Genomic DNA, 22,436 nt, shown 5'->3' with positions numbered 1-22,436 from the left:
CAGTGCAGGGCAGGGGGTTGAAACTGGCTCAGAGAGCTGTGGGGCGGTGCTCGGTGGTGAGCGGAGTCGTTCCTGGGTTATGCCCCGTCCCCGGATGGGTCTGGGCTGTTGTGTCAGGGCAGAAGGCCCTCGGTGGAGGATCTGCTGCAGGCCTTCATTTCCTGGGCAAGCACAAAGACACGCTTGCATGTGAACTCTGCCAGCCTTCCCTGCACGTGGGCGTGCACCCCCACCCCCCCGCTCGCTTACTCTGCTGTGAATGCACATGCATAAACACACGCTTCCTTCCGGCATCCGTGCGCTGCCCACGTTTGCACGGAGCTTTATCATCCCTAGGAGCCTGGCAAATTCCGTGCCAGCCCAGAGGCTGTGGGCGAGTGTGAGTGTGAGATTGGGGGTGGGGAGGGGGATTTTAGCTGTGACCACGCCTGGAGCTGTTCACGGCTGCCTCCCTCCAGAGCACAGTCAGGATCTGTGCCACGGTGAGAAAACACTGGTGCTTGCAAAAGAAGCATCACCGGCGGGGGGAAGGGGCTGCCAAGGGACCCCAGCCCTGCCCTGTACAGCAGCCCCGATTGGCAAAGATCTGCACAGAGGTTGGGGCCGCTGGAAAGTCCCCATGGGAACTGAAGCCCAGCAGTGCCCTGGGTGGAAGCTGAACCAGGCAGAACGGAGCTGGGTTTGCTAACCCTGGAGGGCTCCCGGGCCAGGGCTCCCTGGAGCGAGCCTGGGCCAGTGTCTAGTTTAGCCACCCAGCCACACGGACCGGTGTGTTTCTGGCGGCTCCGTCTCGGAGCCAGCGCGGCGCATTCTGCTTCGGATTTGCTCTGAATTTTCAGGTTCACTTGCTGCTGAAATGGGGAGGCGCCAATCCGGAGGCGTAGAAGGGGCAGGCGGCGAGGTGTGATGGAGAGGATGCCGGACTGGTCCCGCCTGCAGCCGCCTCCTCTGTTGGTCCAGGCTCACAGGTGGGCCATGCTCTCCCAGCAGCCTGGGACGCGAAGCCCTGCGTCTCGGTTGGGGAGACCAAACTTCCCCCTGCGCCTGCGGGGCCCGCATGCTGTGGGGGGCAGAGCGCTGAGTGCGAATCCTGCTGGGCGCTATCCCGCCGAGCCCGCTGGAAGGAGCTGGTTGCAGTTGTCCTCCCGCCCCGCCCCCCCAGTCCCACCACCCACGTGGGAGACCGCAGCGCTGCCGAGAGGTGGCTGAAAGCTGTCGGGTAGCCATGGCAACCGCCACGCTGCCAGGAACTGGCTTCGGAAGGGCGATGAACAAGAAGGGAAGCATGTGAGATTTGGGCAGGTGGCAGCCGGGCCTGGGGGGTGGATGATCGGATGGAACAGACCAAAGGGAGACGTATCCTGATGGGGTGGGCTTGGTGCAATCCCTGGGAAGGTGCCAAAGCCACGGTACTGGTGGTGGAAGAATGGCCATGCGGGCAAGGCCGTGGGCTGGGACCCGTGTGACCGGGTTCAATTCCTGGCTCGATGCCTGCCTCAGTTTCCCCATCAGTAAAAGAGGAGGTGATGATACTGGCTTGTCTCAGAGGGGATGTGAGGATACCTGCAGTGCTGGGCAGGAGAGGCTCAGATACCCCGACGACAGGCTGGATTAGGCGACAGGCAGATCTCCCGCTAGGCTGGCCAGCCGCGCTCGGCTTTGTCCATCGCGTACATCACTGCGGAGGGTCATTGCCGGGGCGGCAGGAGTCGCCGGGTGAATTGCTCTGGCCTGTGTCACCTGGGTAGCCAGGCTAGATGATCAGAGCGGTGGGGCCCCGGGTCTTAGTATCTCCGGGTGCCCAAGAGAACAGGCCATTAGCAGCTGGGCAGCTTGCCAGCTCTTCTCTGTCTTCAGTCCCCCTCCTTCCTGGGGGAGCGTTAGCCCGTGGGGAGGGTGAGGGGAGCCCAGGGTGTGTGTTTGACTTGCCCTCTCCCCTCTTTCTTATGGGGATCACTCTGGTGTCAGCATGAAGTGCTTCTCTGCCTTCCTCTGAGCAGAGATGAGTGGGGGAGGTAAGATCTTTCATTGGACCCACTTCTGCTGGTGGGAGAGCCCAGATTTTGAGCTGCACAGAGCTGGTGTGAAGGGCTGGGAGAGGTACTCCCAGCACACAGCTAAATGCACAGTGGAGCAGATTGTCCAGTGATCACACACATCCCTGTGAGGTGAAAAGAGTGGATTTTTCTGGAAGCTGATGACTAAAGAAAGCACCAAGCAGAGCAAGCCAGGAGGGGGCAGATGGAGATAAATGTGGGGGACAGGCAGAGACCTCTTGGCTCCAGCACTTCACGAAGGGGCCTGTTGTGAAAGCCGTCGGACTGGGCCTGCCTGCGGGGAGCAGAGCGAGCCAAGCTGGAGCAGGGTGCTTGGCACTCAATGTGGGTCCTGCATGTGGGGGTGAGTGTGCAGGGCGGTTGGAGTCGGGAAGAGCTCTATGGGGGTGCATTGGGGGACTTCATCGGGGGGGCTGTGGGGCCTGTGTCTGGGGGAGTCTGGGGGGACAGTTTTTGGGAGGCTTGGGGGGTGCACGGAGGTCAGTGGGGAGGCCCTCTGCGGGTGCATTGCCGTGTCTGTTCCAATCGCAGCCCTGGCTATTCGTGGCGTGAGGGTATTTGCAGCCCTTGCCCAGCCGGGGTTTCCGTTAAGCAAACGTGGACGATCGCGGTCACGTTGTGTTTGTTCTGCTCCGTGTATCGGGGCAAAGCAGCTGGAGAGTCCCGGGGGATCGCTCCCCCTTTGCACCCTTTTACCTTCCTTTGCTTCCGCCTGGCGTTTTCTAGCTCCTTATACGCAGTGGCCAACTTCCGCCCTGCAATACGCCGCCTCCCCCATCAATTCAGGGTAGCAGACTCGAACTCCCCTCTGTCTATCCATTCTAATCTATAGAGAAATCTTGTGGCTTCTCCTGCCGCTGAAATGCAGCCACCTCTGGGGCGCAGCGCAGTAGCTGTTTAACAGTCCCATTGCTTTAGATAGGATGTGAAGAGTCCAAGTTTCCACTGGGATCTGCCTAAGAGATTTGTGAGGCTGGATGAACTTAGCCGAGATGTGGATGGGGATCCACAGCTGGGGATGTGATTTCCCTGCATGTTGAACTATTTAGATCGAAATGACAGAGACTCACTGCCGTGGTGTCCCTGGTAGTTCCCCCGGCCCATGAGCATGGCGGTGCCTGTGGCCGACCAGTTCTGTGCTGGCTGCCCCGATGCAAGGTGCCTGCATTGTTGCTCCCAGGCTGGGATGCCAGCCCTGCCAGAGGCAGCTGGGTCATTTCGCTCATGATTTGGGGAAGGATCTGCTGCCGTTTCCTAACTTGGGACCCAATCGTCTCCCGTGGGGCCTTGTCCCTTCTGCTCCTCGCCTTGTGCTGCCCACGGAGCAAGGCTCTGCCATGGGGTCACCATGTGCTCCTGCACCAGAGCCTCCTGCCAGCTCCTCTGGGCCAGCTTTCCAGCTTCCTGTGTGCACGGGAGTCTCTGCTTGTTACTCACACCCCGTGGAGAAATTAGGGCCCCAGCAGATGACTCGAGGAATGGTCCTCTCGGTTGGTCTTCCTCCCTCATCTTTCTTTCTTTCTTTCTTTCTTTCTTGCCCATGTTGTCCTTGGCACAGCCCCCTCCCTCACTCCCAGGACCCAACTCCGTGGCTCTGAGGGCAGAACAGCGGAGGAGACAGGTGGCTCTACTGAGAACCATTAGCCAGAGACCCGAAGTACAGAGCTGTGCTGGCAAAAGCCCAAGCAAGGGGAATGAGAGTCGGATGTGGCAGGGAAGGGACCTGAGAAGGAGGGGACAGGTGGGGCTGGTTCCCTGGCGCGGGAGGCTCTGCAAGGCGACAGCCCGGGATTTAGTACTTTCCAAAGGAAATTGAATTTGGTTTCTTTGTTCAACGTAAGTGGGGAAAGTGCCCTCATATATCCTGTGAATTTATTATTTGTTCTGGGCACTCGCTGCACCGTTCATAACTCCTGATCATTTCCAGTGGGGAAGCGGGTGGCTGGCTCTGCATAGCGGCACTCCCCCCGTCGGACTCTCCCTCAGCTGGTGGCTTTATCCACCTTCCAGTCCCCCCGTCTGCTGCTCCCAACTCCCCAGAGCTGGGGAGATCTTCGGACGCTCCCTGCTCGTGTGTCCTGAGCCCTTCCAAAGGGGACGCGCCGGGGCATGGAGTAGATTGAGTCGGAAGCAACAGTCAGTAAATTTGGGTCCCTTTATGGCACCAATAAGTATCAGCACAGTCAGCGGCCTGAGTGTATTTCATGCACAGCAGAGATACTGACAAGGCGGGTGCCTAATCCACCTAGCAGCAGCATCCGCCCCGTGGGGAGGCAGGGTGGGGGAGGCCAAGGGTCCCTCTCCTGTGGGTATAGGACAGGCACCGCAATGGGCATCTAGCAAGTCCAGTTTTGGTGGGGGTGTGTGGGTTGGGGAGGAGGGCTTTGGAACGGATTCACTCCCAATTCTGCCCTCTGTTGCTGCCCTGTTCTCACAGGGCACTGCTGGGAGGAAGTTCACGTTACACTGATCTCAGCTGCCATTGCTGGGGCACTGCTGCTAGGAAGTGGGCACCACTCCACGCCCAGCCGGCCTTGCCAGGGCGGTGCTGTGGGGAAGGTCTCGCTGCTGGAAGCCCGCTTCTCCAGGGTGGTGGCCCTAGGCCACTGGCAGCGGCTGGGAGCCTAACAGGAGTTCTGGAAGGGGGGGGGTTTCCTCCTCTTTCCAATCGTCTCTGCACAGGACCGTTATCTGTGATATTCATGCCGGTCAATATCATCGCCGGAGCTCGCTGCTGTTTGTTTCCGGTGGCGTGAAGCATCTGCAGGCCAATGACAGAGCCATGCTCTGGGAGCGCCGCAGACGGGCAGGTGCACACAGCAGAAAGCAATAGCCACTGCCGGAGAGCCTCCCCCAACCTCCCTGCACTGGGCCAGATGGGATAACAGGAGGGGAGCACCCCTGCACGCTCCCCTTGACAGACGGGGCTCAGCAAAGCTTTCTGCACCGAGTGAAACCACCAGGCGCTGCCTGGTTCCTATTAGCTGGCTGGGCAGTGCAGGGAATGGCCTTGCAAACCCTCCCAGAGCATCCATTCGGGGTGGGAGGGGAGGAGGTTGTTAGAGCCAGTACGGTGGCCTGCACATGTGTCTGAGCGTGTTTGTATGTGTTGGTGTGTGTGGGTCCATGCATGCATCAGTGCATGTCTTGGAGCGTGTGTGTTTGTGCATCTGCGTGTGCGCTTTGTGTACGTGTGTGTTCACGGGGGACTCCTTTTTAGTATCCCCCTGCCCCCTGCGGCTGCACAGAGGGAAGCACCCTGCTCAGAGAGCGGCCGGGGGAGAAACCGGGGGGCTCTGTGTGCCCCCATACACCTGGCATTAGCTACACAGGCAGGCCTCTGCTGGGAAAGAACCATGCTGCATGCTGGCTGAGTGCCACGTCACTCTTCGTCGGCTGCTCCACAAAGGAGTATAACAGCCTACTACTGCTGCCAGCTTGTGGCGTTGCACGTGTAGCTCAGGGGGTCTGCTCAGCAGAGCTCCCGGCACTGAGGCCTGCAGTCGAGGGAGCAGTTGTGCTAGGGAGCCCTGCACTGGGAATGCGGTCCTGTCTGCGGGCTCCCCCCTCTCTAGGCTGACGCAGGGATCCACCAGCCGTGGCACAGAGAGGAGACTCTTTCCCCAAGATGTCCGCTGTCGTCCTATGGGTGGGGGAGGGAGGGTGTGAGGGAAGGATAAGGAGTTGGGGGGGGGTGGGAGAGGTGGGGGGGGGCCTAGGAGTCAAAGGTGCCCCCGCTCCTGTGGCTGGCATGCGTCTTTGATGAGCACATCCACACGCCTGTTAATTTCACGCTAAGCACCCTTGATGGATCTCTTGTTATTTTTGGTGAGCCAAGCCATCAATTTGTGGCACCTCACTGCAGCAATCTGTCAGGTGGCGAGCGAAGAACACCGCCATCAAATCAAACCGGGGCGGGCGCGGCCCCCTTCTCGGCTGCCGCGTCAGCGGGGCACAGGGGGTGGGTGGTGAGGGGCCGGGCTCGCAGAGGGGGCAGGTGGGCATTTACGAGGCTGGGATCCCAGCGCTTGGCACCTTGCCTGCTGACCTTCGCTCGCAGGGGACCGGTGCGGGGAAGAGCTGGGGGGTCCGGGATCTACAGAGGATGAACATGGGAGCCCTTTAGATGCTCACCCCAGCCCAACCCGCATCCCTTCTGCTCAGTCGGAGCTGAATTCTGCTGCGACGCTGTAACGAGGCTGGTTCTGGCAGGACCCAACGGAGAGTGCCAATTCGGGACCGATTCCTTGAAGCAGGGCAGTTACAGCGCAAGGCTGGGGTTTTTCCACCTCCAAGGCAAACCAAACCAGCCAGACAGAGCAGACTTTGGTCTCACCCCACTGGCTAACTACAAGTCACACAAGCAATTCCCTTAGGCACTCCAGTTTCCCAGTATCTCCACCAGTGTCCCTTGTTATGGGGACAGATGATTATGAAAACCAATACCCCAGTAAAAGAAAAAGGGTTCTCTCGATCCCAAAGGACCAAGCCCCAAATCAGATCTTACCCACAAATCATGCGGTTGCCAATCCTTTAGAATCTAAAATCTAAAGGTTCATTCATAAAAGGGAAAAGATACAGATGAGAGCTAGAATTGGTTAAGTGGGATCAATGACATACAGTCATGGCAAAGTTCTTGGTTCAGGCTTGTAGCAGTGATGGAATAAACGGCAGGTTCAAATCCAGTCTCTGGAGAACACCCACAGCTGGGATGGGTCTTTCTGTCCTTGGTTCAAAACTTCAGTGTAGCAAAGTCCCTCCAGAGGTCAGAAGCAGGACTGAAGACAAGATGGAGGAGCTGCCGCAGCTTTGTATAGTCTCTTGCCATGTGGTCTCTTTCTTTGTCCCAAAGACAAGCTGCCCCTGACATGGCCTGGAAACACCATGGAGTTCTGTCCATAGGCAGATCCCTGCACCCCTGGCTGAGTCCCCAGGCGAGTCTGCCTTCTCTCAGTGGGTCAGTTGTGTAGCTGATGGTCCCTAATGGGCCATCCAGCAGGCTAGGCAGAGCTGATACCAACTTGTCTGGGGTGTCCCCCAGAAGCATAGCATTAGTTTGGAATACAGACAGAAGAGAGCCAATACTTATATCTTTAAATACAAAAATGATTCACGCAAACAGACAGCATAATCCGAACCAGCCAACCATCACCTCGTCTTAGACGCCTTGTTTGACCCCCTTTATACACGATTTGGCGCCACTACAGGATCTTGGTTGCAACACTGTTCTATACGATCCCAGTTCAAGTCAGTAACATCACAGGCGCCTCTCTGGGAGCTCGGCTGCAGGGATCCGCTGCACAGCCCTCGTGAGTAGGCCCATTTCCTCCAGCCCTGCTGGGCGAGGGGAACCCCTGGCTCCCTCAGACTGCCCGAGCTGATACTCTGAGGGCAGCCTCCCCGGCTGTTCGCAGCTAAAGGCCTGAAGCTGCCCAAAGTCTCACAGTGATCTGAGATCGGAGGAGGGAGGCCCAGCTGTTAGGGGGCTCGGGGAAAGGGTGCGCACCCTGGGGGCGGGGGAGGGAGGAATGCAACAGGGGGCCTGGGTGAAATTGAGCAAAGGAAAATGTTAGCTGAATATAGGCCCCAGGTGACATTAGCTGCTGGGGAGATGCAGGGCCCACAGGACGTGGTTCTCTCAGGGAAGTGGTGGAAGGCTCCTGGCTTGGCCGCGGCTCTGGAGGGCGTGGTTGGGGCGGGGGGGCGGGGGCACTGTGTTCTGCCGGCGGGGGGGATACGCAGACTCCCAGGGCCTCAGCCACTGCAGCCTTGTCCACCACGAGGCCGGAATCAGCCGTGCCTCTCGCTGGCTTTTCACGTGGATCCCCCCCCGCCAGCCCCCAGTCCGTCTCTCTTGTGCTCCGGCTGCTGGACGTGGGTCCTGCAGGAGGGTGCTAGCTAGGCTGTGAAACGCCGCGCGCTCGGCTCTCTCCGGCAGGTGGGCGCTCTCCTGGCATGTGCTCTGTGCGCCCAAGGATGTGGCAGGAGGAAGGTGCTTGGACTGTGCACCTGCCTCTAGCCACGTCGCGCCTGGTATTGCAAAACTCGCCGACAGGGGCTGGGGGAGGAACACCACAGAGCTGGGGCCAGGTTCTGCCTGGCCCTGCCCGGGCCCCCAGCATCCAAGCAGGGGACCCGGGCATCCTGCCTCCGTAGCATTTGCTATCTGCTTTGCCCTGGTGCATAGTAAATCCTGTGAGCCAGTCAGCGATCAGCTCAGCTCCCCATTGCAGGGGCTGTGTGAGCTCGCCGGTGTGTGGAACGACACCTATAGCTCTTGTCACTAGACCCTGTGTGCTGCTGGCATCCTCGTCCTGCCCCTTGCAAAGGCTGCGACGATGCTGCCCAGGGTCTGGCTGCCACATGTGCCCAGCATGGCCCAGTGGGCAGGGCTTGGGCCTCAGGACTCCTGGGTTCTCTTCCTGTCTCTGACCTGGGCAAGTCTTGCTCTCTATGGTTCCCCTTCTCCTCCCACCCTTTGTGTATTGTTAAGCTCTTCAGGGCTGGACCTATCTCTGGCTGGGTGTGTGTGTGTACCGCGCCTTGCACAAAGGAGTTCTGTTCTCCGGTGGGCCTCCCGGTGCTACCGCAGTGAAGTAGTCCACGAGCATGCAGCAGGCCGGCCAAGTGGGCAGTGGTGTGCCTGCTTTCCAGAGTGGATGTGCTTATGGGAGCTCCTTAAATCCATTGCACGGTGGCTCTAGGTCACGGGGGTGCTGCCCGTTCCAGAAATGAGCCTTGCCGGCTGCCTGGCCTCCAGAGGGAAGCGTGCAAACCAGATGAAATCGCAGGGATCCTCAAAGGGATTTAGCAAAGAACTAGACGGTGCAAAGGGTCGAATCACCCCGAGGGGGAAGGGAGCCCCGCTCGGCAGGGGCAAGATCAGCCTTCTCTTGGAAGGTTTATTTTAACATGGGCTCTCCTAAGTGTCAGGGGACTAACTCTGTTGCCCAGAGTCAGGCTTGGTGGGTGCATCTCAGACCTGCCCTACCCTGTAACACCACCTTGCCAATGCATCGCAGTCTGGCCCCGCAGCTCCCCCTGCTATTCCAGGCCTCGTCCTCCCCCACGCCTCTAGCTCTGCAGCTGCATCTGTGCCCACCCCCCCTGCTGTTCCATGGCTCCACCCATGGCACCCGGCTAACCCAGCCCAGTCCGTCCGGAAACCCCCGCTGCTTGGGCCTGCCCTGGTGCCAGCTCAGAGCTGGATGGAGCGAGAGTGTGCCAGGCAGAATCTGCAGTGAGGTGATGGACTGGGATGCTGTGAATGCTGCTCAACGGCAACACGAGGCAGTGGGTGGCGTACTGCAATGCAGGCTGCATGCCTTGGGTAGTGGGGGGAGGGCCCTGCAGTGAAGCAGCGTGGTTGGAGGTAGAATGCAGTGATGCTGCAGTGTGGGAGCAACACTCTGCAGTGGGGTGGGGCGGTCAGAGGCAGAGCGCAGTGATGCAGTAGCAGGGGGCAGGGTTTGGCAGTGCAGTCAGAGGCAGAAAGCAGTGACGCTGCAGTGGGGGAGCAGCACCCTGCAGTGGGCAGTGCAGTCAGAGGCTGAGCAAAGTGACAATGCCGCAGGGGGCAGTGCCCGGCAGTGAGGTCAGAGGCCGGGCGCAGTGATGCTGCAGCAGAGGGCAGTGCTTTGCAGTGAGGCAGTGCTGTCAGAGGCGGAGGGCAGTGACACTGCAGCAGGGGGCAGTGCCCGGCAGTGAGGCCAGAGGCAGAGTGCAGTGATGCTGCAGCAGGGGGCAGTGTTTTGCAGTGAGGCAGTGCGGTCAGAGGCGGAGGGCAGTGACGCTGCAGCAGGGGGCAGTGCCCGGCAGTGAGGTCAGCGGCCAAGCGCAGTGATCCTGCAGCAGGGGCAGTGCTTTGCAGTGAGGCAGTGCGGTCAGAGGTGGAGGGCATTGACGCTGCAGCAGGGGGCAGTGCCTGGCAGTGAGGTCAGAGGCCGGGCGCAGTGATGCTGCGGCAGGGGGCAGTGCCCGGCAGTGAGGCAGTGCGGTCAGAGGCAGAGGGCAGTGTGCTGCTGTGTATTAGAGGCTCACACGTCAGTGCAATTCCTTGGCCAGGGCAAAAGCTGCGAGGTCTGCGGGTGGGGACAGGAACGGTTCCTCGGAGATCTGGAGGTGGCTTCGCCTGCTCCCCGCCTGTCTGCCCTTGCCCAGCCCAGCACCTGCACCCTGAGTTGTTTGAGAGAGCGAGGCCTGTGTGCTGGGGGAGGGAGGAGCTGGCGGCAGGGGAAGAGGGCGAGAGAATCAGGAACCATTAAGGGAAGCACATAGGCCTTTGGTCTAGTGGCGAGAGCACAGGCCTGGCAGTCAGGACTCCTGGGTTCTCTTTCCAGCACTGCCCCCTGTTCACTGCATGACCGCGGACAAATCATGGAAATCTCTCTGTTCCTGTGTCCCTCTCTGTAAAATGGGGATACCAATAGGGTTCTGGCCACCAGTCCCATGGCGTAAAGGTCCCACAAGTGACTGGGGAGGGGAGGATTCCCCCAGTGTAGGTCTGCCGTGAGCAGCCCGCACAGACCCCTGTAGCAGCCCCAGACTCCTGTAGGCCAGGACACAGATACCCCCCACACACACTTTCTCACCAGTGTCTCCCTCTCCTCCTCTCAGGCGATGACGTGGAAGAGAATCAGAAGGTGAAAACACAGTGGCCGCGGTCGGCGGACGAACCCGGGGTTCATATGGCCCAGACAGGTAACGGTGCTGGGAGGGCAGGTTCTGTGGGTGAGGCGGTGCGTTTAAACCGGGAGACGGGTAGCCAGGGCGCGAGTTCCTTGGGGAAGTACCACACCCTGCACAATGCTGGCCGGTCCCTGTGGGCCATCTTGTCCGGACACACACAGGTGTGTGCTTCCTGCAGGAAATCTGGGGGAAATGGACAGACTTGCAGCCTCCCCTGGAGGCAACGAATCTACCCGCAGGCTGGGGAAGACGTTCCAGCATCATCGGCCCTTCCCTAAGTGCCGCCAGCCCCCAAGCAAATGCAGCAGCTGCCGGTGGCTCTTGCTGGGCCTGGACGAGGCTTGGCCCAGAGCCAAGCGCTGTGGGACTTCTCTAGCCAGACGGTAGGGCCAGGGCCCCACCCAACCTGCCCTGAAGGATAGCAAGGCGGGGTTTGGGGTTAATGGTGATGATGATTTATTTGTATTACTAGGAGTCCCAGGCAGAGACTAGGGCCCCATTGTGCTGGGCACTGGACTGGGCTCTAGCAGGCCTGGCTTCAGTTCCCTTTTCTGCCACTGGCTCCCTGAGTGACCTGGCCAAGTCACCTCATCTCTCTGCACTCGGTTTCCCATTGGCTTCTTGTATGTTCTATCCCTTTCTCCCACCCTTTGGCTGTTTAAATTGTAAGCTCTTTCAGGCAGGGACTGTCTCGCTGTGCGTATGTACAGCGCCTAGCGCAATGAGTTTGGACGGTCCCAAGGCAGTACCATAATTAACACAATGAATAGTAATATGTACAGCACAATGGGGCCTTGTTGTTGATTGGGGCCCATTGGTGGTTCTAAAAAAGCAGGAGGCCCTGAGTTCTAATCCCAGTTCTGCCACTGACTTACTGTGTGGCCTTGTCACATCACTCTGGGAATTAGGCACCTTAGTACTTTTGACGATCTGGGCCGCTGCCCCTCTGCCTCAGTTCCCCATGTGTAAAACCAAAAAAATACCCAGGGGCGATACTGTTTCCCTCCCTCCCAGGGCTGCGGTGAGGTATAATTAGCTCATGTCTGCACAGCTCATTGAACATTAATGCTAAGTGTTGCAAGGCAGCCACCTCTGGGATGGAGCAGGGGCCAAACTGATCAGCCTCAGTGGCACTCTGCAGCAGGCTGCGTGTGACGGGAAGCCAGTTCTCCACCGGGCTGTCCCATAAATCAGCCCGGGGATGATGATAGTTCTGTGCGTTTTAATTAAGGAGAAAACCCTGACAGTTTAAAAACAACTGTCTGGCTTCCATTTACATGGTGCCCTGCGCGATCTCTGGAGATTGAGCGAGTTCCTTTGTTCCCAGCCCGTGCGCCCACTTAATTTGCTCCATGTCTGTATTTTCTTTGCACCTTCCTTAGAGGAGTGAAAAAAAAAATCTGTTAATTGTTTAGTTCAAACATATTTATTTAGCGAATTCAACGGGGTCATTTGAGCGCCTCTTGTTGCCCACTCCCGGATTTATAGGCTGTGGGCTGCTCCGTGCTTGGCAAGTTGGATGGAGCCTGAATCGGCAGGAGTGATCAGGGTGCAGTGAGTCTGGCTTGCGGATCTCAGATACTGCCATGCCCACGGCTTGGAGATCGCTCCCATGTAGGGGCCTGATCCTGTCCCTGTTGAAATCCAAGGGGGGGTTTGCAGCCGGCTTTGGTAGGGGCAGGAGCAGCTTTCCCTCGCAGGACTTCCTCTGTCTTGGCTCCTGCTCGTCCTCCTTGTACTCAGGTTGGCATTAACGAGCCCCCGCCCTGCCAGTGAGATCAATGCCTGCCAACACGCTGGGCCCGCAGAAGAGCCCTGCTGTCCTATAGCGGACACCTCCCTGCCCCTTTCAATCCTGTCTCTGTGGAAGTCAGCAGCCAAACTTATTGACTTTCCTGGGAGCAGGATTGGGTCCTTATCCTATTGTCTGGGTGTCTCGCTGGCTGTGAGACCTGAACAGAACCTGGTGCTGCGCGAACACGCACTGAACTGTGGGTGAGTTAAAGCTCCCGGTTTGGGACGGGAACCTCTACAGTACTACAAGAATGTGTGCGGCCCTGGCAACCCGACAATAACAAACCAGCGTCCAGCCCTGCAGTGGTGTGGCCGGCCCCAGCGCTCCTGCCTTGGAGCTTCATAACAACAAAGTGGTGCGTACGCGCAACCCTACAATAACAAACGACTGATAATCAAGCCGATGGGCACTGAGATACATGGATTAAAAATGCTGCCAAGGTGCCATGGATTGTTACAGTTGTAGTAAATTAAGGACACAGCCCCACTGTTCACCAGCAACCCTACGATAATAAACCGTGCCAGATAACACACTGGCGTTCAAGTACTATGGAACGAATCAGGTGGTGTACCGGATACCCTGCATCTAGTGGGCCAGATCCCCAGTAAGTTGGCCTAGCTCCATTGAGGTCAGCGGGCCAGATCGTCACTTGGTGTAAATCTGCGCAGCTCCTTTGAGGTCAGTATTTATGCTGATTTTCACTAGCTGACTCCACTGGCTTGGGTGATGTTACTTCTGATTTACACCGGCGGAGCTGAGAGCAGGACCCAGCCTGTAATGGGTAATAACAGCTCAAAATTCTATCCCACCCTTTAATTTCTGACTGAGTGTGTGAGCACCTTGCTGGGAGCCCCGTTCCAGCTAATCTCCGCTCTCTCTGTCTCCAGCAAATAATAATCCCCTTCCCAGGCCTCCTGCGTACGTTCACTCTTAATTTGAATGGATATCCCTACTGCTGGCCTGTCCAGTAACTTCAAACGGATCATCAAGCTTAATAAGAGTCGGATTGTTGTAAATGTCAATATCACACCTGCTCACGGGAGAAAGAGAAATGGAGCCCTGGGCCCACGCAGCCAAACAGCTGCTGGGCCTGCCAGCCCAACCGCCACTGGCCATGGAGCTTTCCTAGGAACGGAGCCAGACTGGATCCGATCAGGGCCCAGTGTCCTGCTTCCGACTGGCCCGCAGCAGCTGCTTCAGAGGAAGGTGCAATAAACCCTGCAGCTCCGGGATAACCTGCCCCCTGGGAAATTCGCTCCTGACCCCTATTAGTTAGAACCATTAGAGGTTAGAACCATTAGAGGTTAGCCCTGGGGCAGGAGGGCTTTGATTCCTTCCCAAAGCTCCTTTGTTTTATTAAGCCTCCCCAGTGTAAACCTGGCTCCTCTCACTCTCCAGATAAATGTCCAGTCCCTTTATTTTTAACCCTGCTAAGCTCAATGACAGCATGTTGCAGTGAGTTCCGCAGGCCAATTGGGCAATGTGTGCGTGTCTGTGTCCAGCTGGGGGGCACACTGCGTTTTGAAAGAGGCCGGTTGGCCAACGCGTGTCTCTCCCTCTCTCCCCACAGGAGACCCCGCCGCAGAGGAGTGGTCCCAGTGGAGCGTCTGCTCCCTGACGTGCGGGCAGGGCTCTCAGGTGCGCACACGCTCCTGCGTCTCGTCTCCCTACGGGACGCTGTGCAGCGGGCTGCTGCGGGAGACGCGGATATGCAATAACACGGCCACCTGCCCAGGTACAGGGGGGCTGGCAGCGTGGAGGGGGGAGTTGTGGCACTTGGTTCCATTTCATAACTAGGGTCCCCTGCCCCCACCTCTCACCCACTGGCACAAACTGGCCCCATGGGGGTGCAGAGATGCTGTATCGCTAGGATGTGCAAAGCCACCCGTCCCAGGCTGCAATGAGCGTCAGCTTGCCAGGTAGGTGAGCTGTGGGGATCAGGATGGCAGGGATGGGGTAACCCTAGGCTTCTCTTTCCCCCTTCCTGAGCTGGAGTGATGGTCTCTCTCCCAGCCCCCACACCACCCTCCCATGGGGGACCCAGCCTCCTCATGAGCCATTCCCATCCTGCCTGGGGGAGCAGCAGCAGGACATTTTAAGGGCCAAGTGAGAAACTCCTGTCCTTTCTACGCCTGGTTTCCTGCTCTGGGATCCGCCCACTGGATCCTGATCTCAGCTGTGTCAGGGAGGGGTGAAACGCCACTGGCTCCAGGAGAGCCACTTGACCTGGGGCATGTGAGACCAGACCCCGGCCCGCCCCTCACAAGGTGCTGGCGCGGGGTGGGTATTCTGTCCTGGGGCAGTGCAGCGTGGGTGGGGTTAGATCCCAATCCAGCTCTCAAAGGGGATGCGGAACCGGGCTTTGAGCTGGCTCATGCTGCCGTGAATCCCGAGTGACTGTCGTGGTAAGGAGAAGTGATTTCTCATTTACACCAGTGTAGTTAATCCGTTGGCCTGAGCAAGAGACGTGCAGGACGCAGGGTGTAGCCCATATCCTGTCCCCCAGGGGACACCTCTGTAGGACTGAACCTTGGCTTCACGCACGAGGCGCTGACATGTGTGAGCGTGGTGTATTTATCTCTAACGTTACGCTGACCAGCCGGGATCTTGGTATGCTAAGCAGATAATCCTGATGATGACGTTGGTGCGGTGAGTTAGGTGGGTTCTCAGCCCAGCTCCGAGTGGAGACAGGCACCCACAAAAACCATCGCGACACTTGCTTGCAGGCTCAGGCAGTGCCATGGGGCTGAGCTCCCTTCACCCACAGGACAGAACCAGAGCCCCCGAGTGGCGAGTGAGGCAGGGACCAGGCGTGCCCTGATTCTCCCCTGCTGAACCTGGGCACGAACTGAAACTCCCAGGGCTGGCGACCCGGCCAAAGCGCTCAGCAATCCCCTGCCAGGTGGTGTCTCTCTGCTGCGGGAAATGCCCCACACAGGCCCCCAGCAGGGAGGAAGGTATTTTAGGGTAGGGAACGAGTCTTTGCCTGGGTAGAAGGAGGGATTCAATCGGGGGAGGACGGCGCCTGCCTGGATCCCATAGAGATGGTGCATGCGGTGGCCTGGAAGGACGGTGCCTATAGGTCCCGTGTCCCCGGCACCGGCTTGCGGGGTTAGAGCGCAGGTAGCCGGCACGTGAAGCTTGGAGCGTTGGCTGTGCACGGCCAGCCCGTTGGGAGCAGGTTCCCTGGCTGCCAGGGACATCTCGGTCCTGTGCCTTGTGCTGTTACACTCAGGGCATGTCTACACAGCAGCCGGGAGGGTGACTCCCTGCTCGGGTAGATGTGCCCAGGCATGCTCTGCTCGAGCGAAGGTGCCAAAAACAGCCCTGTGTCCGTGGCGGCTCGGGCTGGCCGTCCGACTACAGACCCACCCGAGCCCCTGGCTCCGTACTGGGCTAGCCTAGCCGCCCCCCGGGGTGGCGTTGTCTTTGGGAGCTCAGAGAGAGGTGGGCAGCTTCTCCCGAGTGGGGGCAAGTCTCCCTACCTGACACGCACCCAGCCAGCTCAGTGATCCATCTCGGCTCAGGCTCAGATAGCAAGTGTAAAAAATCGGGACGGGGGTGGGGGGTAATAGGTGCCTATATAGGAAAAAGCCCCCAAAATCGGGACTGTCCCTGTAAAATCGGGACATCTGGTCCCCCTCGGCTCAGTGGCCAGCAGCGCGGGGAGCCCCTTGAATTGCCAGACCAGGTCCTGAGCATCTTCCGCTCCCACAGACGTCAGCTGAGAGGACTGGGCCCAGCATGTCGCTGGCCTTGGCTGGTCTGGGGCTCCAAGGCTGGGAAGGATGCTAGGCACCACACTGGTTCTGCTGCAGACCTGTGAGTGGTATCGGTGTTTTCCCTTGTTCAGCCACCTGCCCAGGGGCCTTGTCCAGGCCAGGGGCTGAGGTGTGACCTTACAAGCGAGAGCCTTTCACACGTGCTAAACTGGCTGACTTACAGCCTGGGGACTGGGGAGCCTGGCCTTTAATTCAGTCGGCCTGGCATGTGTGGCCTAGTGGGTAGAACCCTGGGCTGAGATGTAGGAGACCTTCATTTTATTCCCAGCTCTGCTGCTGGGTGACCCTGGGCAAGTCACTTCCCAGCTCTCTGCCTCGATTTCCCCCTCGACACAGTGGGGATAATGATGGGAGCTAGGGCCGAAAAGGGCTCGGTGTTATTTTTATTATCCACCCTAGATTGCCATATGTGTTAGCAGGTGAGTGCTAAGACCACGCCTTGAATCCTAGTCCAGACAGGGCCTCCCCATCTTCTACCCTTCTGGCCCTTCCTGATCTTCCCAGTCTGATTGCCAAGCCTGGCTTCATTTCATTGCAAGTGCTAGTGGAATAAAAAACCCAACAGACTTGTCATGGGCTCAATCCCCACAAGCAAGAGGAGGGCGGTGTGGGGGCGGCGGTAGGAGCTGCTCTGAGAGTTGACCTCTTCCTATTGCCATGGCCTCGGATGAGCTGCGGGTGGGCTCAAGGAGCCACGGTCATTACAGGATCAGGGCCTTTGCTTCCCTGCAGCTGGATTCTCTCTCTCAGTCTAATCTGATGGTCCTGACTGGCCCCCTTTGGGGGCTTCCTGGCTGTCATAAAATGACAGCGTGGGCAGAAAGAGTCTGCTTGTCATGTCATAACTCTCCTCTGCGTTCCCCAACCACGGGCTGACGCGGGCTGTGTCCCCTCCTCTAGGCCAGGAGGAGATTTTTCTCCAGGCTGAAGGCTTTTAGCTCAGTGATGGCTCGGTCTTCTCCTCCTCTTCCCGGAGCTTTCAGGTTATCCCTCCCAACTGCTGTTTGAGTCTCAGAAAGCTCAGGTTTCAGAGTAACAGCCGTGTTAGTCTGTATTCGCAAAAAGAAAAGGAGGACTTGTGGCACCTTAGAGACGAACCAATTTATTTGAGCATGAGCTTTCGTGAGCTACAGCTCACTTCACTTCCCTGAGGACTAAAGATGCTACGCAAAGGCTTTGAAGATGGGCGAGGTGTTGAAGCTGCCGGCGGAGCCATGGAAATGTAAAGCACGAGGGCTCTGACTGCCGGTGCTGAACCAGTGGAAACTTGGCCCTTTGCATCTAGTCGGTTTCACTGCTTTCCCCTCCTTGGTTCATCGGTTTCACTGTGGTTGGCAAGACCCCTATAAACATCAGCGGAGGAGCAGGAGCATCCCGCCTCTCGCCCCCTGTGCAATAGTTCCTTTGTTTCAGAGTAGCAGCCGTGTTAGTCTGTATTCGCAAAAAGAACAGGAGGACTTGTGGCACCTTAGAGACGAACCAATTTATTTGAGCATCAGCTTTCCTGAGCTACAGCTCACTTCATCGGATGTTGATTTTCCACTGAATGCGTCCGGTGAAGTGAGCTGTAGCTCACGAAAGCTGATGCTCAAATAAATTTGTTCGTCTCTAAGGTGCCACAAGTCCTTCAGTTCCTTTATTGACTCTTTTATTTTTAACAAACCTGAATTATTTTTAAAAATCAGAAACTGGAATTTTGAAAAATAACCATTTTTTTTTTATAAGTCCGAAGCGGGCCATGATCCTGTGGCCCGATTAGTGTGTGGTCCTGCCACCGGAGTCTGTGACCGGATTCTCACAGCTAGGCAGGGTCCTGGGGTCGCCAGTGGGGTCCCACGTGGATCCTCCACACGCATCAGATTGCAGCCGGACATTCAGGTTTTCAAGGCCTTGTCTGCAGGGGAAGGTGCCACTAGCTCAACTTATTTCAGGGAACTTCTCTGGCTGGTGCTACACAGGAAGGCCGACCAGAGGATCACAGAGGTCCCCTGTAGCCTTAGGCTTTATTAATCTAAATAGGCTTTGAAACCACTTTAGTTAAACTGGAGCAAAGCCACGTGTGGCTGTTCTGGTTTCAGGTTATTTTGGCGTAAATAAACCTGTTCCTAATCGACTTAAGCGAAACTGGACTAAGGGTGTCTGCACAGGAGCTTGCACTAAATCGGTTTCAGTTCACACCTGAGGTTAGATAAGTGCTCGTTTCTTGTGTAGACAGGCCCGAAGGGCGTTAGGTGCCCGCTGTAACCCAGTGGGGGGCGTTTTACAGCTCCACCCCTGTGCAATGCCCACAGAGAATGTGGGTCTGTTATAGGCTCAGCGAGAGAAACAGGCTCGGAGAGGTGAAGTGACTCCTCCCAGGACGTATGGCGAGTCAGTGGCGGCTCTGGGAATAGAACCCAGGAGTCCTGACTTCTGCTGTGGCAGCTCATGCGGTTAGCTCAGGAGGTCCCCGGTTCACCCCCTGGTGTGGTGGCCATCACCCAAAGATCCCCTGGGCCTTGGAGTCTGCTGATCTCCCACCATGTCGAGCATTCATTGGGATCTTTTAATCACTCTTGGCCCCACCTCACTGCCACCGCAGCCAAAACACCCTTTGGAACCAGCCCGAAGGAAAAGGCTGCCTTGGGTTAACGTGCTCTAGCTAGGAGGTTATACTAGGGGGTGTGGCTGAGACTAGGGACTGGGGGAGAGTCTGACCTGGCTGTGTGGGAGACAGACCCTCGCTCCTCCGCTATCTCTGTGGCCCCCTTGCCCTCTGAACATTTCTTGTGATCGTTGAGTCCCGGGGAGGGAGGAGAGCTCCAGTGGTCAGAGCAGGGGAGTGGGAGTCAGGACTCCTGGGTTCTGTTCCCAGCACTGCCACTGACTCACTGTGTAGCCTTGGAGAAGTCACATCGCTGATCCGTGCCTCAGCTTCCCCACCCGTAGAACGAGGGTTGTGATGCCTCCCTGGCCATGGTGGGATTTGAGCCCCGTTTCACAAGTGCTTCCAGGTCTTCAGTGCAGCAGCTCAGGCCTTCCCTCTGCCGTGGGGGTGCTGCTTTGGGTGCGGGCCTGCACTCCTGGGACGGAGCGCCCCCAATCCCCGTCCCCCGCCATGCCGTCTGCTGCGTGCGGGCTGGGCCGGAGGCGTGATTGCTGTGTGCTGTATTGCAGTGCACGGCCTGTGGGAGGAGTGGTCCCCGTGGAGTCTGTGCTCCGTGACCTGCGGGCGAGGGGCCAGGACGAGAACCCGGCAGTGCGTAGCTCCGCAGCACGGCGGGAAGGCCTGCGAGGGCCCCGAGGTGCAGACTAAGCCCTGCAATATCGCAATCTGCCCTGGTTAGTAACTCGCTCCTTGGCTCTTCTCCTCCGCGCTTTCCCGCTCGGCTTTCCCGCTTGCCTGCCTTCCCTGGCCATCCCTCGAAGCCCTCAGGTGGCCTCGCCCCCGGAGACAGCCCCACGCCACGCTCAGAAAAGGCAGCTCCCGTCCCTGGGCGGTCTCAGGGCACTTAGGCTCTGATCCTCAAAGGTATTTAGGCTCCCAGCTTGGACTGAAATCAAAGGCAAAGACCTTTTGAGGTCCTATGCGTTAGGTTCCCCCCGGGGCTGGGAGCCCTGGGAACAGCCTAGAGAGACTGGTACCGAGGTCATCTTCCGTCCCCCGGCTGCCCCTCAGCTATCCGCTAGCCGGCACGCAGGCTCGGAGCGCAGGGAGCAACGTGTGTGTGTGTGTGGGGATCACGAGGGGCGGGCGGGGGGACTGATAGGGCTGTGGCACGGGATGCAGATGTCGTGCTGGAGAGGGATGATTTGGGGAGCAGACGAGGCATGCCCGTTTGTTCCTTTCCCTGAGCTAGGACAGCGGGTTGGAAGGGGACTCGGACGGGAGTTTGGTCGCAATGAGGCCGGCGGGGGGTGACCCAGGGGAGCGAGGTGTGAGTGCGAGCGAAGGGGGCGGCTGGGGGGACTGGGAGGGGGATACGTGACTCCAGCTTAGACAGACACCCCCCCCACATTAAAGCCCAGGTTCCCCAGCTCTGGGGCTGAATGGCCTGTGTCCAGCTCCCGATGGGGCCAGTGCCTGTGATCCGGGGGCTAGCAGCAAACGCAGCCGTCTCACTATATGTGGCAGCTCGGCCGGGGCCCCGGCGGGCTCAGCAGGTGACATTTCTGTGGGCGTGCGGGATGCACGTGAAATACACTGAGCGTCCCCAGAGGGTCGCCTTGATTCCAGCCCCTTGTGGGGAGGGGGAGAGCCCCGGGGGCTGGGGAGGAGGAACGGGAGCAGAGTCTTCCTGAGACAGGACTGTGAGACGTCTGGGTGGCATATTGTGCTATGCCCCAGCCTGGCTTGTTAGCTCACAGGCCCTGTGCGCGCCGGGAGGCCACAGCTGTTCCCTGGGGCGCTGGAGGAGGGAGGTGTGAGGGCAAAGGAGGGTGATGTGATGGGGCTGTAGTGAGGCATGAGATGTGGGTACGCAGAGCTCTATGGGCAAGAATGGAGTTGTGGGATGGGGTGAGGGGGCATATAGGGCAGAGTAAGGGGGAGGAGCTGTGGGGTATCGGAGAAGGGGCCCTATAGGGGCAGGAGCATACAATGGGCCAGCTGAGATTGTAAGTAGACCCCTCTGGGAGCGGTGCCAGGCATAGGGGGGCTCTGGGCCTGTCCCGTCAGGGAACTTGGCTGCCAGTTCCCTTTCAGCAGCCAGAGCTCCCCAGCGGGCGGGGGCTGCTGGTGTGAAATTGCCAGCGAGGCTGCGGGTGGCCGCCCCATCTATGCCTGCTGCTTTAAAGGAGGGGCAGCGTGTAGCTCCGTCAGCGGTGACTCCTGCCCGCCCCGTCGCTGGCCGGGGGAGAGCAGAGGACGAGGGGCTCCCCCTTTCTGTGGAACCCCCACCTCCGTGCTGAGTCCTGACACGGCCCCTTGGGATACTCCCCGAGAGATCGGGGATGTGGGGGCTCTTCCCCCTGAACGCTGTTCATGTCTCCAGGGTGTCTCCCTAGCTCAGAGGCCCAGGGGTGGAGGGTTGCTGCCCCACAGTACCTGGGCTGCAGTGGGTCACTCCGGGCTCTGCCTTTGACCCAGCATGGTGGGCGGGTGTCGCTCATCTCTGTCGGGGGGGACGCTGACACGTAGCACCCAGCAGCCTGCAGGCGGATCGTTTGTAAGCAGCTTTGTGTCCAGGGCTAACGAGCAATTCCCTCCAGGGCAGAGCTGGGCAGTGGCCCAGGGCGGGGGATGGCATGGCATGCCGGGGTGGGAACCCTCCCAGAGCCCCACGGTGCCCACCAGGAGCCAGCAGGAGGAAACGGGAATGAGGGGAGGCAAAGAACAACTGCCCCAGCTGGGGTCGATGGGCCCTGCTCCACTGGAGCGAGTGGGCCGGGTCCCCTTGCCGTCGAGCGGTGATGGCTACACCAGCTGCGGATCTGGCCCGAAGCGCTTTTTCTCTCTCTCTCTCTCTCTCTCTCTCATCCAGTTATTGATTTTGTGGCAGTAGATTGCCAGCTGACTCTTCGCTGCCCTGTTGGGCGGCTGACGGGCCAGACAGGCTGGTACCAGCCTGTGGGGAGGGCGAATAGCTATGTGATCCCAACAGGGGCCTGGGGCCAGGAGTGCATCGAGAGCGATGGGGAGGAAACGTATTCGCTTGTTTCTGAGCCTCCACCCTGCCCCGCCCGGGCCTGTCTCCCAGATCCATCCCCTGGCGCGCGGGGCCATCCCCGAGCCCCACGTCGGTTAGTTTCTCTCTCCTTCCTGGTTTCAGTGAGCGGATCCGCTGCATTTCCATGGTGGTGGTTTTAGGACACGGGTCAGGCCAGGGGCTGGGAGTTGGGTGCTCAGGAGGCGGACGGGGGGCCTAGATGACCTGCGGGTGCTCCTGCAGAGCCAGCCTGCTGCTCTGGGCTGCCGGGGCTCGGAGCTCTCCCGGGTGCTGCCTGGCGGCTCATTAACGCTCCCTCCCACCTGGGCCTGGCAGGACACACACACACACCCCCCGCCCCGGGGAAAGATCCATGCCGGGTCGGAGCGCCACCGGGAGCTGCAGAGGGGAGGAGTCGCGTCTGCTCTGCACCCCAGTAAGGGCCCTGCTAAGGGCTAGCGGGAGGATTCATGGCTCATCCTGCTCT

The 22,436-nt window shown here is 58.8% G+C and overlaps 1 protein-coding gene across 1 annotated transcript in view; it reads left to right on the top strand.

Moving 5' to 3' along the window:
• The window catches only part of ADGRB2 (adhesion G protein-coupled receptor B2), a 73,509-nt gene that overhangs the window by 6,439 nt on the left and 44,634 nt on the right, over positions 1–22,436 (top strand). The window contains exons 2-4 of the mRNA XM_077837736.1: positions 10,674–10,757; positions 14,111–14,275; positions 19,479–19,643. Coding sequence (XP_077693862.1) covers positions 10,674–10,757; positions 14,111–14,275; positions 19,479–19,643 — 414 coding nt within the window. The remainder of the gene's footprint in view (positions 1–10,673; positions 10,758–14,110; positions 14,276–19,478; positions 19,644–22,436) is intronic.

The sequence above is a fragment of the Eretmochelys imbricata genome, chromosome 19, assembly GCF_965152235.1.
Source record: "Eretmochelys imbricata isolate rEreImb1 chromosome 19, rEreImb1.hap1, whole genome shotgun sequence".
Classification (NCBI taxonomy): Eukaryota; Metazoa; Chordata; order Testudines; family Cheloniidae; genus Eretmochelys; species Eretmochelys imbricata.
This window is presented reverse-complemented; position numbering and strand designations above follow the sequence as displayed.